We start from the raw sequence: 16,335 nt of genomic DNA on the forward strand, positions 1-16,335 counted from the left end.
CTCTCTTGTATACAGTACATAATAATACTTATGTCTGTTTTGATATAAAAAGGGATGAAATCGTAATGGAGGATTTTATGCTAAATGGGTCACTGTGGCTTCCACTCGGAACCCATTCGAAGCTTTTAAAAAAGCAGAATGAATCCATTTAAATGGCAAAAGTGTTTCTTCGAAGAACACTTGGGGAGGGAGTGTGTGAGAGGGAGAAAACATTGATGATAGAAAAATGCTGTAATTACCTCTTCATTTTCTCCTTCACGGAGTTTAGCAAAATGTTCAGTCGTGCTCTCGGTGTTTGATGGCCCTCGCTCCTGCTCGGCATCAGGCGGTAGTATCCTCGCTGGACTCGTTCGGAAGCAGTCGTTTTAATGTCTGCTGCAGTAAAAAGAGGGAATAAAAATGTGTCATTGTTTATGTCCACAAACTAGGACGGGCCAGGCGTTTGTAGATGCACAACTAACGAGTGGCGTATATTTATTCATTCGTTTAATCGTGACTGCTAAGAGACAGGGTTTTGTTTTGTAATCTTGAATGAAGGAGTTGACTGATATTTTTGGTTCACTTTCCTGCTGATAATTAGATGAACCAACCAACCAATGAGTGAAAACATAACCTCCTCGGTGGAAGTAACGACATATTTTCATGTGTCCTTGGGTAAAATGTCCCTTTTTTCCTCTGCAGCCAATCAGTGGGCAGCACCTGGCAAACGGTGGCGGACCACGTGAGGCAGGAGAGGCACACGGTGGTCGGACTCTTCCCCAACACAGTTTATCTCTTCATCGTCCGAGCTGTCAACTCCTATGGCCTCAGTGACCCCAGCCCGATCTCTGAGCCTGTCAGGACGCAGGGTGAGTTACAGGGGCAGAAAATGATTTTGTTTTATAATATAAATCAGACAGTGGAGTCTTTATAAGAAGGAAATAACACTTACTGCTTTCCCTGTGTAGTCTAAAAACGTTTTGTGACACTCCTCTACCCTGGCCACTTCATCAGAAAGCTTCTTTAGTTTGTTTTCCCAATGAGCTTAAATTCAGCTGTATCAGCCTTGACTGCACAGTGGATTTCTTTGTTGTTTCAGACGGGAGTCCCACAGAACAGGGTGTGGACCACAGACAGGTGCAGAGAGATTTAGGAGAGGTGTCTGTCTACCTGCAGAAGCCTGTGGTTCTCTCTTCCTGCCAGCACCAGGATTCATTGGACTGTGAGTTGAATACTTGGCTGTAGAAGAGTATACTTTTCAAAGTTGACCCGCAGTGTGAGGAGGACACGCTAATCTCCAAACATTAACTTCAAAAACTCCTCCAAACGTGACTTGACGCAAACAGATTAACTTGAGGTGCAAAGTACGGCGAGTTCCCCGACTTTGATTACTGACGTGAATGTGAAATGTGTATGTTCTTTGTGTCTTGCCAACATTTATCAGGTCGCCCGCCAGTCTCGGTACGTTCAGGGTTACCGAATATTTTACCGGACTATCGGCAACTCCTGGTTGGTCCAGGATGTGGAGGCCACCTCTGACAACAGTGCCATCTTAGTGGATCTACAGAGCAGCTCCGAGTATGAGGTCAAGATCCGCCCTTACTTCAATGAGCTGCAGGGTCATGACAGCCTCATGGTTCTGCTGCGTACACCCGAGGAGGGTAAGAAATATTATTTAGTTACTTTACCAATAGCTCACAACTATTATCCTTTGGGAATTAAGAACTCAACCTAACATTTCATGGTTTTTCATGTTCTGTTGTAATTTAATGAAATTAAATCTAAACAGACAAAAAAGTGGGTAACACCTAAATTTGTGGGTCCATAATCTCCAAATATCTTCCTTTCTAATAATAGTGAAATAAATGAATATTCATTAAGGAATACATTTGACTTTTATAAATTTCTCTGAATTAAGTACCAAATCCCATAATTCATCCTGAAAAAAAACGATTTGGAAATGACGAACCTGTAAAGAATTATCCTAACACTGAAATCTACTGATAATGATAATACAAATCAACCTGTTCTTTGTCTGTCTGCAGTGGTAAGTGCTCCTCCACAGGGTGTATCAGTGGTGCAGCTCACCAACAGCTCCAGTATCAGTGTATCCTGGGAGCCTCCGCCTCATAATATTCAGAGTGGCATCATTCGGGAGTACAAGGTGAGATTATAGCTATCGGAGCATAACTACACCTGAGACTACACCAGGCTGTCTGCTTTCTTATCTGGTGTTTATTACTTCCTTTAAAACCAGTGATGCAGCTGAAAAAACATCGTCTATTTAATCCACAATCTTTGTATTTCGACACAGTCGTTACTCAGCGCTGCTCAAATAAGTTGTTTTGCTACTTGATAAACAATGTTTTTTATTAACAGTTCATAATTACTCATTACTCATTATCTGCTGCCAGTGCATGTGCATGTGTACAAAAGAGACTGAATATAACTGAACACTGACTGTCCCCGTCATCTGTGAAAAAAACTCTCGGCTCTGATTATCTGTCTCTTAGCATAAGCACAACACTGATTACTAATCATCAGGCTGCTATGGGAAGAAGAAAACACAGTGAAATGGAACATGCAGTTCTATTGTTTTGATTTATTCTTCCCATCTGTGTCTGCATGTTGAAAGTTACAAGAAAAAACGGCACAAGTCTGATCACGAAAATCCAGATTCTCTTGTATGTGGCGGCTTGTCAGCCGAAGGCGAGGATCACACTTAATCCACTTAAACATTCAATTTGCTGAGAACTGCACACAGTATTTTGTGAAAGCCTTTAGAGGCTTACATGTGAAAAATGTAAGTATTACAGGTATTACCGGATAAATGCAGCTCTCTGTTTTTGATCAAATAAAAAACTTCACAAAAGATTAATTTACAAAGTTTACTCACTGTCACTTGTACCACTGCTGAAAATAAACTAATATGTACTCAGGAACTGAACTGAACAACTGAGATGTTCACTTAATGCTACTCTTTTCTTCTTCTCCCATACACTGTATTTTAAAGTGAAATGTTCTACTTTTTACATGCACCCTTATATTCACAACTATAGTTACTATAAATGGTTTGTATTTATATAGCACTTTTCTAGTCTTGATGACCGCCTTGTTGATACAAAATTCCAAAACAAAACATGTAGTCATTTTATAAAATTTGACGGATTCATTTTTGTTGATTGACTCATCAAATATACAGAGAAGTTAAAGTTAGCTCCACCTTGAAATATGTACTGCAAACATTCTGCATGAGGACTTTAATACTTTACAATTATTTAGCTGTTAATGTTGTACATTTAAAATTAGACTGTAATATTCTCTGACACATTTGCTGCTATAGCTTTATCCTGGTATAACCATTACGTTGAAATAATGAATGTACGAATATACTTTTAATAGTTACTTATGTGTAAATGGCATTACTGAGTGACCCCTACTGTTACAATGTAGTACATATACAAATATATATATATATATATATATATATATATATATCTTCTGTTGCGCTGCATGATCCACTCAATAATTGACAGCACGAAACAGATCTTTTAATTTATTTATCAAGAAAACAAACAAATGAGCTGAATCTTTTCAACTTTAAAAACAAGACTTTCAGCTCTGTAAACATATTATTTTTTATCTCTGACATCATATGAATATTAATTACGTGGGATTGCTTTGATGTGAGTAAAACGATACAAAATCATTTACAATATACTTTAGAAATCTGAACGTTTGTTCCAATGCAGAGTTTTTGAACATAAATCCAACATGCATGAACATTCATGGGAGAAACACTGTGAGAAGCTGCGATGCCTAAAGGCACGAAACTGTATATTTGCAACATCAGGATTTTAAATCTGGCTCTAAGCTGTCACTGCATTGACATCCCTTTCTCTTTCATCTCTGCTGTATGTTTGCTCCAGACGTGTTCTACCAGACGAAGCTTCAACGTCAAAAAAATGAAAAGCACCCAGTCTATAAGAACAGACCACATCTTATCCCAGGGTGTGCAGGATAATGTCTTTACCTGTCATTAAAACCCTTTATATCTGCTCTCCATTAGGTCTGGTGTCTGGGCAGGGGCGTGGATGAGGAGAACCAGATCAACCGCACAGTGGACGGAGCGGTTCTGTCCATCCTGCTGACGGGCCTGCTGCCCAACGTCCGCTACTCGGTCACGGTGGCTGCTGTCACCAGCCCGGGTGTGGGCGCTCAAAGCCCGCCTGTCAGCCTGCTTCTCAGTGAGTCACTGAAACTGTTACAGCTGCTACACAGATGTGCTCTCACGGACAGTACCTGTGTGTGAATGTGCTGCGTGAACGGGTTTACAACCGAGGTGTCGTCAGCATAATGTTTGTGAGTGTGGAGATGTGTTAACCGAGGATTCAGATGGGATAATAAATAGCATTTGGATTCATCAGCCTCTATATCTCTGCCCTTATCTTTAAGGCATATTATTACATTTTGGGAAATAGGCTTTTTTCTTTTTTGCAAGAGCTACATGGGAGCTTGGTACCACTCCCATGTCTAGCTAAATCTAGCCACCAATTTGCTTAGCTTAGGATAAAGCCTGGAGACAAAGGGGGGACAGTTAGCCTGGCTCTGTCTAAAGGAAACAAAATAAGCCACCTCTAATGCTCTAAAGCTATTATTTGTTGTCCGCACAGAAACCAAAGTATAAAACTATAATTTGTGGTTCTAAGGGGGGTTATCCACTGGTTTGTGTTGACACGACTCCCAGCTGATGTATGACTTCTTGTTCAGACAGAGCACTAACGCAGAGCTCCAGGTAAAAGACTAAATGTACAGTCATGTTTATTATATAATGAACACATAGCTGCATTAAGGTACATAGAGTTGCATACATTTTTTCAAAATTTCAAATACTCCCTTTAATTCTTATCTCATCTAACTCCATCTAAAAGATATGGGATGGCATAGAAACACCTAGATGCTTTGTCTCTTTGTATCATTTGGCTGCACTGACTTGTCCATCTTTCTTCCAGCTGTCCCACTGGACAAGACTTCAACGCCTGTGAAGAAAGATGGCAGTCTCACCATATCAGAGCAGATCACAAGCGTAGTGCGCCAGCCGGCCTTCATCGCAGGACTGGGCGTGGCTGCGTGGTTGGCGCTGACGGGCTTCAGTGGTTGGCTGTACTGTCGCCACCGCAGGAGGAAGCAGCTGGGACACTACACCACATCCTTCGCATACACACCAGCAGGTGAGTGGGGGGGGAAGCTTTTACTTTGAATGGAAAGTTGAATTTCTTTTGTTTCTTTTTGAGATTATCAGCTCTGTCATATCAGGACTGCTCCTTAAAGAATGATCTGTACAAAGAAGTAGTAAAGATTAAAATGATATGACCCAGAAGGATTTTCAGCGACCTTCACATCTTTAAAGAGAGAAGTTAATCTTCAGCTGTTGTAGAGTGAGCCATCAGATTTTATTTTCAACTAGTGACAGAGACAAACTTCGTAATAGACCACTGGGGATTTCTCCTGCAGTGATGAATGTTTTATAAATTTAGTATTTTGCAAAGCAGAGGCGGCACTTTCATCACATATTCGGTTAATTAAAATGAATTTATCCCCATAGGCCAGTTTCCATGGCAGGAAGGAAGGAAAACACTGATATCACACTGAAGCATATGTAACCAGTAAACACTATATACTGTTTATTCTAAAATATGTGCTCTGGCACATAAACACAGCAACTGTTTTCTGACTTTAAGAGACGAATTATTCATGTTCAGAAATACTAGATGTGCAGTCCAAGGCCTTAAGAAACACACGTGAAAGTAGATTCTCCCATAAATATTTCATATATTTGATACCATACTTATGACTGTATTATTTCACATTGTAGTATAGATTTTACTATCACCATAATATAAATGTTATTGATCTCGAGATACAGTAGTAGAAGCACAGAAACGTCTCTGTTTAATCATCTGCATTTTTATTTATTGCAGGCACGTTGTGTAATATTGATTACAATCTGCACTCTTCTGTGGGATAACCTGTTAATTTGGAAAGGAGCGTTATTCGATACAAGATTTATTTGTCTTCCCGAGAATCCTTTTAAAACAGCGTAGAGAAAAACATTTTCTTATTTCCTGCTGTAAGACACGATTTATGACTAAATTATTTTCACTTCTTTCCAGTTGGCTTTGCTCACAGTGATGGTTCTGGAATCATAAACGGAGGGTAAACTGAAGATCACGATTTGATAGAAACAAAATTTACGACTGTGTGGTTTATGTAAAAAAGAAAATATAGATACATCTCATCTCTCTTTCCAGGCCTGGCTTGCTGGGATCAAACATGGGTAACTACCCGTGGCTGTCAGACTCTTGGCCGACTCCGAACCTCACTCACAACAGCAAGGACTCAGTGAACTGCTGCTCTGGCAAACTGGACTCAGATAGATATTATAACAGTAAGAACTCCCCTGGCTGCGTTTTGGGATTTAGAATAGAATACGTTTGGATTTTAGAATACTTAATAGATGACCATAACTAATGTAACACAGTCCTTTGCTGTTCAGCAGTTGGTATCGCAAACTATCCGAACCAGTCAGAGAAACTCAGCACGGCGTCCAACGACAGTCCCATCTACAGCACCATCAACACAGCTGCTGAGGACGACCTGCTGGCCTATTATGACACCTACTCCAGCACAACCTACAACCAGGGGCCAGACCCATACAGCAGCAACACAGGGCTGTCAAACAGTGGACTCGTGGGTCTGGGTCTGGGTCTGGGGCAGGACCTGGACCAGTGGACCATCCAGTCTGGAGAGTCTGGGTCTGAGTATGCCAAGCTCCAGTACACCAAGAAAAGCAACGGTAAGTGTGTTCTGCCTCTACGATACATTTTAATTTCATAAATCAGGGAAGATGCATATATAAACCACAGACTAAATAGAGATGGATGACATGACAGCTCCCCAAAGTACTGAATCCCCATCATCTGGATAGGGATTCAAAAAAAATCGTACACGTAAAATACATTTTCCCCAAAGATGGTTTATGCTCTGTTAGGTAGGGTGTTCATTTTTCCAGGAAGTTTGGTTTTAAGAAGCTATTTGATGCTTTAAAACACGGTGTGATGTCATGAATGACAGCTAGAAGTGATTTGTGATTGGTCAAGGCTCAGATATCTGGGATATTTTGGCTTCATTTCATTGACTGTGGAAAGAATGGATTCTTTTAAGAATGTCCATTTTTAATGTTAATGATGGGAACTTTACTTGCACATTCTAAATTTACTTCAACAGACTTCTTACAATTAGTTCTTACAATGAACTGACACATTATTCCACTTGCTCGAGCTTCTAACCATGCCTCCTCTTGAGGTTTAGACCAAAAATAAAGTACAGCACCCACTCCCGTTAAGAAACCACATTCGTCAGCAGAGAACATGCATGCAGTACCTTTAAATTGAGCTCGTTCATCATTTAAAAGCCGGTGGTTTCAATCTCATGATGGAGACACTAAAGACAAAGTGATGACACTTGTAAACGGACCCACTCTTCTTTGTCCTCGTAGACAAACTGGCAAAGCAGAAGTCGACTGGATCCTCATCCAAGTCAGCTCCTCTCACCTGGGTGGATGTTTTGTCGCTTCCTCTTCCTCCCAACAAAGACAAGGGTCGCACAAAGACACACAAAGGAGACGGGCACCACAGGTGAGGTTCCACGTGAAGTGCTTTTTGTTCGGGCTAATATTCACTCAGTCAGGTTATTATTAGCACCAAGGCCTCTGACTTCACCTACGTGACAGAGAGAGTTAAGGAAGATGGAGATCAAACCTGCCCTGTAACTCCGCCACAGCTGTCAAACAAAACTCGAGTGAAGTTTGGAGTCTGGTGAGTTTTCAAATTAACAACATTGTGTCTGCAGGCAGTGAGCCGACTGCGCTCGGGGACTATGGAGGGAAGCGTCTCCTCTAACTGGTTATGACAGATTGGATTGTGTACATAACCGGTTGGGTTTGGGGGGGCTGTTCTGAATGTGCCGTGTCTTTTGTAATGACATTAGCCACGATCTGACAGTCTGAATTAGTACTTTCCCGTTTTAATGACACGTCCGTCATTAGATTAGACCCGACACCACTGGAGTGACGAACAGAGATGGTTCTCCTTCTCTGTAACTCCGCACTGGTTTCCTCTTTTCATAGGTTATTTTTTCTATTAAATAATATGGATGGCAGTGGGATTCATCTGTCCACCATGAAATGTTGTATTTTGTTCTGATGTTCGAATTCCCTTGAGGATTCACTATTGATTGTGATCTTCTGACCTTTGTGGGTTAATTGGATGAGTATCCATGGCATTATTTCTTCTCATGCACATTCACGTTCCCCTCAAACTGATTTATAATTTCTTAGGAGAAATCTTTAACTTCTCATACAAAACCATCATCAGGTCAAAATGTAAATTTGTCGGATACTTTGTGATGTGATCAAATACCTGCAAAAAAGCCTGACATTTTGATTTAGCTGTACTTTTGTGTTTATCGCAAATTAGCGATAGCACGTCTTGTGTAGGATTGTGTTAGCATGTTGATGTTAGCAGTTAGCGATGTAAGCTCCAAGCACACTGCTGAAATACAGCCTCACAGAGCTGTTACCATGGCTGCAGACTTCACTTTGAATGATCTCTGGTGTAATGATTTTAACCCAGTTGGGGTATTGCAAATGTTATAGGTTGCAGGTTTACTGCGTTCAGTGTTTCTCCTCAGAGACACGCGCTCATGCTTTGTCATTCACTGTCAATCCTTCAGCTCTGAGGAGGACGACGACGACTGGTGTCCGCCGTTGCCTGCCAGAACTTACCTGATGGACGCTTCCAGGGAGGAAATCTCCAGCCTGCCTTCAAAAACAGACGATCTGTCTTACGCAGCGACATTGATGGCTTTTCCTCAGCGAGACACACACAAGCCCGGGGACAGTCCGCGGCTGCACAGCTTCGACCTCTTGACCCGCCAACACTTGGGCTCCCAGGTGTCCCAGTCCAACCCAGATCTATTTACCAACACCAAGGCCCGGGACGTCAGCGAGATGTACCACACCCACCAATGGGCAGACAATTTCAAGGGGGAAAGCTACAGCAAAGGTAATTGTGAAAACAGTTTTAATCCTCACATCTTTGGAAACGACTTCCCTAAGACAAGCACGTAGTGTCATGTATAATTTAGTTTAAGATGTTACCTAACAGAAAGTATTTGTACAGGAAAATCATGTCGCATTTATTATAAAGTGCAGCTCAGTGTTCCTCGTTTCCCCGAGGATGACATCAGTGTGCTTTCTTGTCAGGACCATCTCCTGCTGCAGCTGCCGAGTCGAGTCCCGGAGCCCAGACGCACAGATCCAGGAGTAAGAAGAAAACGCCCAAGGAAGGACAACTGAAGCGAGAGCTACACGGCCACACAGGTTTGACACAGTGTTTGTAACTCATCTAACTTGTTTTTAGGGTAAAGAAAAGAGTAGTATTATAAGAAGGCAGCTCAGTGCAGTCGTCCACCATTTTGGTTTTGTCTATGTTCACTTTGGACTGAGTCAGGCTTACTGTTCTCCCCTTCTGTCAAGTATAGTCTGTATATAAAGATGGACGACATGACGGCTCTGAAGCCAAAGTGTCTCAATCGCCCCCTAGTTGACGCCTGCGGCCTCCTCCTCTATGTTAGTGGATGGGACATGGACCAAACTAAAAAGTCAAAGATGGTTTCTGTCATTTTATGTAGAGTTTGGTTTTAATTTGTTGCTACAAAAACATTGTTAAACATCGAGCGCGTGTATTGGCAGGCTACCACAGTTTCATCCCCTGATCGCTAGTGTGCAGACTCTGGCTCCAAATGCACAAGATCGCAGTATTCGAATGCTGGATATTTTGGCTTCATGAGTGGAAATGCATTGTCCATTGCAGTCCATTGTTTCTAGTGCTAATGTAAAGCTAGGCTAACCAGCTGCTTGCTCTAGCTTCATATCCAATGCACAGGCTGGAGACTGGTATTGTTTTTCTCATCTAACTCACAGCTGGAAAGCGAATAAGCATGAAAACTTTTATTTTAAAGTGTAGTTTTTCTCTCAGTGAATTGTTAATCACCAATAATCAATCATATGCAGAACTCCCCCCTCCCCCGGCCCCGCCCCCTACAGATGACTCCCTGCAGCTCTTGGCGGAGGTTTTGAGCCGCGGACGAACAGACACGGAAAGAAAAGTTGCCAGCGACTCGCCTACGCTTCAGAGGAGGGGAGAACAGTTCCCACCGCAGAGGAGAGGACCGACACATTGTTTATCGCAGGGTAAGTGCGACGTGAAGTTCAACAACTGTCCACAGCCTAAAACAGAACAAAGAACAATTCATCTCTGAACATCACGCACCATCTTGCTTCAGCAGCTTGATCTAAAAAAGACGTGTATTAATATTATTGTTGTGCTTCACATTAATCCCCTTGAGCTTAGAAAGAACCAACTGCCGCCAGTGTGCGAACTCGAATTATCCCACAGCAGTAGCTCTGCTTTTACTAGCAGGGGGTCTATTTCCAGCCTGCTCTATCACTTAGGATTTAACCTATATAAATACAGCTGTAACTTCGAATGATTTGTTTGTCATCTGCAGATGAAAATTTAATCCCATATGGACAGTCCAGCTTCCTGCCCAAGGTCCAGATGTCGGGCTACGGGTCCCTCGGCGGAGGAGTGTTGCCGCAACCCTCCGCTGCCGCCTGTAGGAGAGATGAGGTATGTCCAGACAAGACAAACAGTCCAGACAAGACAAGCAGTAGGACCAGACACTTTGTTGATGGGTCACAAATAGTTCAATAATAAACTGAGGGCAGTTTCGGCTGCTTGTCGACTTCCAGTGAACGACAGAACCCGTCCAATTTCTTTTGGACCAGAGCCAGAAAATAGTTAAATAACATAGTGACTAACGCAGTGATCTTTTTTTGAGGTAATATTTGTCACTACTGGTATATTTTTGAAATGACAACAGAAATTTGTGTGTAGGGTTTGTGATTTTGAAAGGACACGAGATCACCTGATAATAAGTCAACCAGTCCAACCCCTAAATGACAACCAATGTGGGACCCTTGATGAAAAACATTTGCTATATGTATTAATTTAGGAAAGGGTTAATTTCCTCATTGCTCCAAATATATCTGATGCTTGTCTCTTCTGTGTTTCAATGACGCTGTTGTTATTGTCTCTTTATCTCATGTTTTTTTCTTTCCAGAACCTCATGTGAACAGAAGCGAATCTCGTTTTCCTCTCTGATTTCCTGTCTTTGCAAACCATCAATCTGTTGCCATGGTATCTAACGAAAAGATGAAGACAAAAGGGAAAGCGTCAAGGCTCGTCATCGCCTTTTCACCAACAATTTGTATTCTTTTTTTATTATTTGAATGATTGGATCTTTATTTTTTGTGATTCTCTTCACCCCTTCTCCTTGTATATAGACATCTTTGCAATTTTTAAAAAACGTGATGAGATATATTACTAAAATAAATCTGGGGGGGAAAGTATTGTATTTTTAGGCAATGGGAAGTAACTGTAACTTTGACATTATTGTACAGCAGATTATTGAATGTATCTTCTGTTTACTCCTGACCATTAAAACCATGATGGTGTGTGTGTGTGTGTTCGGTTAAAGACTGGAAAAGATACGAGGCAGAGGATTCGTTAATAACTCATCATGTTGGTGTGGGTGTGTTTGAGTGTGCGTGTCAGTGCATGTGCGTAGTGTTTGTGTGTGTTACTGTTGTTAATCTGTCATCTCTGTGTGACTGTGCCGTGGTTTCCCTGTAGATCACCAGTGTGTTGTCAAGCTTTTTAAACTGACCAATAAAAGATTTGTTACTAAATCGCTTCAGTTCATGTGTGAATATGACGGGGCAGGTAAAGCCTTCTCAGACATGGCCGAGTCAGAACTGAAATATCCCAGAAATGATTCGTTGACAAACCATTTAGTACAGACATTTAATATCTTAATCAATTATTCTAATGACATTTCATCTCCTGCCATCATATATCATCATATAAGAAATCTATACTAAAGTTTAACTAAACAAGATGGTCCTTGTTTTTCATTTTAACACTGGCAGCAGGTGGGTCTTCTCATATTCTCTTAAATGATACATAACCTAAAATTACGAATTGTATTCTTGTTAAATTATGACCTAATTCTCAAAATCAATTGTGACCCTAATACTCGATTGTAGGATTAGAGGAAAGTCTATGATGAAAACTAAATAACATCAGCAGAGTTATCGAAGTTCTTAAAGCAAAACAGTAAATTATATTGTAAAATAGGGCTCAATGTTTTCTGCACCAATGTTATAAAGATTATAAAGAACATATCTCAGTTAAATTTCAAAATAAAACCAGGCAATATAACACAAAATACAAGAGTGAAGATGAATTAGGCTAAAGCCAAATCCCTCAGCTGTACTTGGTGCTAAATATCAAATGTTAACATGCTAATACAAATAAAATGTCTCCCCTCTGGTAGCAGGAATACTTAATTTGCAATATGTAAATAACCTTTTAAAAGTCATTTGTCTCAGAACTTATTTTGAAAAACAATGACTCATCTTAAACATACCTTGAAATAATGTTTGCACAAATTCGTGGTGAGAGCAACGAAGTGAAGAACAGCTGCGACGAGAAAGTGGGTGTAAGTGTGTTGCATAATTCAGACCAGGACAAGACTGAGAGTTGGAGAAAAAAAAAAAAGAGCATGAGCTCAGATTTTTCTATCAGCATCCCTGAGGTCTACATGAACTCAGACTTCATTTCATTGTCGCAGTAAGCAAACTTCTCTGATACAAGCTACTCAACATGATTCAGCGTCTTCTCCAGACTCTCTTAATGCACCTTCACCTCCTCTACCTCGTCGGTGCAGATGGGTTATTTAGATGAAGGGCCACAGTGTTTGGGAAGATGGTGGATGATGGTGGAAAGTGAGTTGGACTCCGCTGCTGTCGGCAAATACCCACTGGGTCTCTCCTGGCTCGGAGGATAATGTTAATCTCGTGTAATTGAGATGGTTTCTACAACATTAGGCCTGTAGGGTGGATTAGAGGCTCTCACAAGGCTCAGTTCGACCAGCCACAGTCTGTTATTGAGGCCACTTCAACCGCTGCTGCCAAACCTTAAATCTGCTCTCCTCTTTCTCGCTGTTGTTACGTTTCCTCCCCGAGAAAAACTAAACCTGGTACACAGGGGCCGCTGTCGGGGAAACTAGCAAAACACTTAAGGTCCAATGTGTAAGATTCAGGTGATCTATTGGCGGAGAGTGAATAGGAAATAATCCCAGTGATGGGAATATTGTTCCCAACCATCACCCACTACACATATCAAAAAAAAGTTAGAACAACAGAACAAATTTAGAAAAACCAAAAGACAGTGGGAGTCACAGAGAAGGGGGGGTGTAAAGGAAAATGGGCACATGACAAATTCTGAGGATAAGCAAAACCAACAACACAAACTCAGAGAGACAACTGAAGGTGTCGACCCTCTGACAGCAAACAACCAAACTGAACGAGGAAACCAAACCTCCTTATAAACCCTCCCAGTCTCAGCTGATCGCCTCCAGCTGGGCGAGGTCCCTGGTGCATCCCATTGCTCCCGATGAGCTGGGGAACATGTGACCCGGGTTCTGATCTCCATATGATCTCCATGGTCATAACACCGTCAGCTGACATCTCAGTGATTCACCGTCACCCTCTTCCTCCACAGTCACAATGTTAAAATTAAATCTAATCTATAATTAATGTGGAAAATATGGATAAGGTGTCTTTTTCTTCACCGTAACATCCAGTCTCACTGTCAACATCCAATTCAAACACATCATTAACTCAGATTCAAGGAGAACAGAGAGAAACTCTCCGGTTTCAGGAGATAAATGTGAAGACTGTCTACTGATGTCAAACTCTGCACGAACCTCATTCAGCACAGCGAGAGTCAAACATCCGAGTCGAGTAACAATAAGCAAAACACAGATCTGAGTGGAGGGAGGCCTCGAAATCTGCATAACATGATGAAGAATGTGAAACATGGAATCTTCTAGAACAGTGAGTACACTCACGTCAGGGGGCACAGCTTCTTGTGCAGAGGCAAAGGGATATACAGAAAGATGGTTGAGCAGCTAAACAATTTTTTAAAAAGATGAAATTATGGACAAGGATTTATATTACGGGTCGGTTAATTACAATATATTTCCAAACAATATCCCAAGAGGTTTCCTGGAAAGAACCATATCATTGTGGGCTGATTACAAGCAAAAAAGAGAGAGAGAGAGAGAGAGCTCAGTTGAAGCACTTCCAGTTATTTCTAGAGGAACGTTGTAGACTCCAATTCAGAGGATTATAGCAGGAGAGCTAAAAATGTAAAATGGGAAATATGACATCAGAACAACGGGAGAACAGATAAGAAATGAATTGGTGATAAATATTTACTGGGACAAATTCATCTAAAAGGAAACAATAAACTTTATTTAGGCTTCATGTCTGGATAGAAGGAGGAAGTGGAAATGTGTTGTCCATCTTTATTTAGGCTTTTTCATTTGTTAACATCCCTGTTTTAGTTTTTTTTCACGTGTTGTTGTTCTTCCTGATGTTCCAGTTTTTGCTCCCTGTGGTTTGCTGGGTTGCTTCTCCTGTGTTTTTGGAGTTTTGGATCTTTTATTCAGTCTCCCTGCCACCTGCCAACTGAACCACAGACCTGCTCTTTGTTTATTAAAATCATCGTCTTCTCTACCTGACTTGCAGTTGGTCTGTTTCTTGGTTGTGCCAAAAACCCACAGCATGACAGCAGTGCCCACACTGGAGGCCTCTCCATCTGATTCTGGCACAGCTTTAAAGCACCTTAATTCCCAGGTCAGGTGAACCTCACTGAGCTACAGGAGAGACGGGAGGGGAACGAAGAGCAGGGACGCGTAAAGATGTTACACCTGATATAAAACACTATAAACAACACAGGGATAAATAGGAGAGAGAAAATAATAAAAAGACATAGAAAAAACTAAAAAAACTTTAAAACTTCAATTTAAATACTAGGTTCAGTACAAAGGATTGCTAATGTAATTATATTTTTAATTTTTACTTTTAATATGAGAGAAAATCCAAACTGTTCAATTCTCTCTTTGCTTCAAGACTAAATAAAAGGCACCACCTAGTGGTCACAATGGGCGTGATGACTGATGCTCTGACCACATGAACTTCATTTTTAGGTTTTCGTTGAATGCTCTTAAACTCACCTGTGTGAAATTCAGTGTGAATTAGCAGGAGATGATTATAGTTATGAGACTGAGTAGAGTTACTTCACAAAGGGCACTTAGGCGGTTTGAGTCTTAACTTTGAAACCATCGTCAGGTGCATAGAAAGATGTCGTAATTTTTTTTTAAAAAGGGCGTTGAAATGATGAGAATATTTCAGAGTGATAACATTAACAACTCTCGACTCGACTCTCTAAGCATCCAGTCGACAAATCAAACCCTCCAGCCAAAATATTTGGCCTCTGAGGAAAGCAGATGTTCAATTTTATAATTTATATAATTATAACTAAACATCCTCACACGTCAGTCATTTATTGCAACATGATGGATTATTACAAGCTGCCGTGAGCCTTTTGCTCCCAGACTCAGTCCCAAAACAAACTTTTTCACAACTATATTTATTCTTAAATTAACTGAAATAAACAAACAATACATATTTAAGAAACACAGGCTTCTACCACTGAGTCTGCACCTGCTAATGAACCAGGTTGGGGGAAAATGGCCAATGGCTGCGTCTAATTGCTGCAGATAACATTGACAGTGACATTGAGCCAACATGTACAGCACGAGGACCATGAACCCTAAACATCCAAGTTGTTATGTAAAATAAACAAAACAACATATAAAAAGTATCTTATGAACTCTGGTGTAAAACTGCAGAGCATCTGAAATTGTAATTTCACTGTCACACACATGTTTTGTCTGATTCTATGACATATATCATATATCAACCCTCTTTTGATAACAGAGTTTACATGTATTCCAACCCAGTTCAAAGTACACTGCAGAAAGTTTGTCCAGATGTTGTCTGTGTGTAACATCTGTAGGGTTTCTGTTGAGAAGCTGCTAAAAGACATTACGACAAAGATAAATCTCTCCTATTGCAGCTTCTTCGCCCAAACTGTGCAAACCCAGAGCTCCATCTCTGCCTCCTCTGCTCAGCCAGGTTCACCGTCTGCATCGGGTTATATTCTATAAATTAAAGTCATTCCTCTCGCTTTGCCAATAAAACGACGAGGACTTGAAAATATGAGACTAAATGCAACATGTGTCTTTCAACTAGTTATT

The 16,335-nt window shown here is 41.0% G+C and overlaps 1 protein-coding gene across 1 annotated transcript in view; it reads left to right on the forward strand.

Moving 5' to 3' along the window:
- LOC117772951 (roundabout homolog 2-like) overlaps positions 1-11,856 on the forward strand; it is a 46,042-nt gene extending 34,186 nt beyond the window's left edge. The window contains 16 exon segments of the mRNA XM_034604563.1: positions 682-848; positions 1,079-1,173; positions 1,175-1,201; positions 1,424-1,640; positions 2,025-2,143; positions 4,049-4,226; positions 4,992-5,210; positions 6,153-6,195; positions 6,291-6,427; positions 6,536-6,835; positions 7,538-7,676; positions 8,773-9,104; positions 9,305-9,421; positions 10,115-10,294; positions 10,612-10,733; positions 11,227-11,856. Coding sequence (XP_034460454.1) covers positions 682-848; positions 1,079-1,173; positions 1,175-1,201; positions 1,424-1,640; positions 2,025-2,143; positions 4,049-4,226; positions 4,992-5,210; positions 6,153-6,195; positions 6,291-6,427; positions 6,536-6,835; positions 7,538-7,676; positions 8,773-9,104; positions 9,305-9,421; positions 10,115-10,294; positions 10,612-10,733; positions 11,227-11,238 — 2,404 coding nt within the window. The 3' untranslated portion in view covers positions 11,239-11,856.
- Positions 11,857-16,335: the final 4,479 nt, after the last annotated feature.

This window comes from Hippoglossus hippoglossus, chromosome 13 (assembly GCF_009819705.1).
Source record: "Hippoglossus hippoglossus isolate fHipHip1 chromosome 13, fHipHip1.pri, whole genome shotgun sequence".
In the NCBI taxonomy this organism is placed as follows: domain Eukaryota; kingdom Metazoa; phylum Chordata; class Actinopteri; order Pleuronectiformes; family Pleuronectidae; genus Hippoglossus; species Hippoglossus hippoglossus.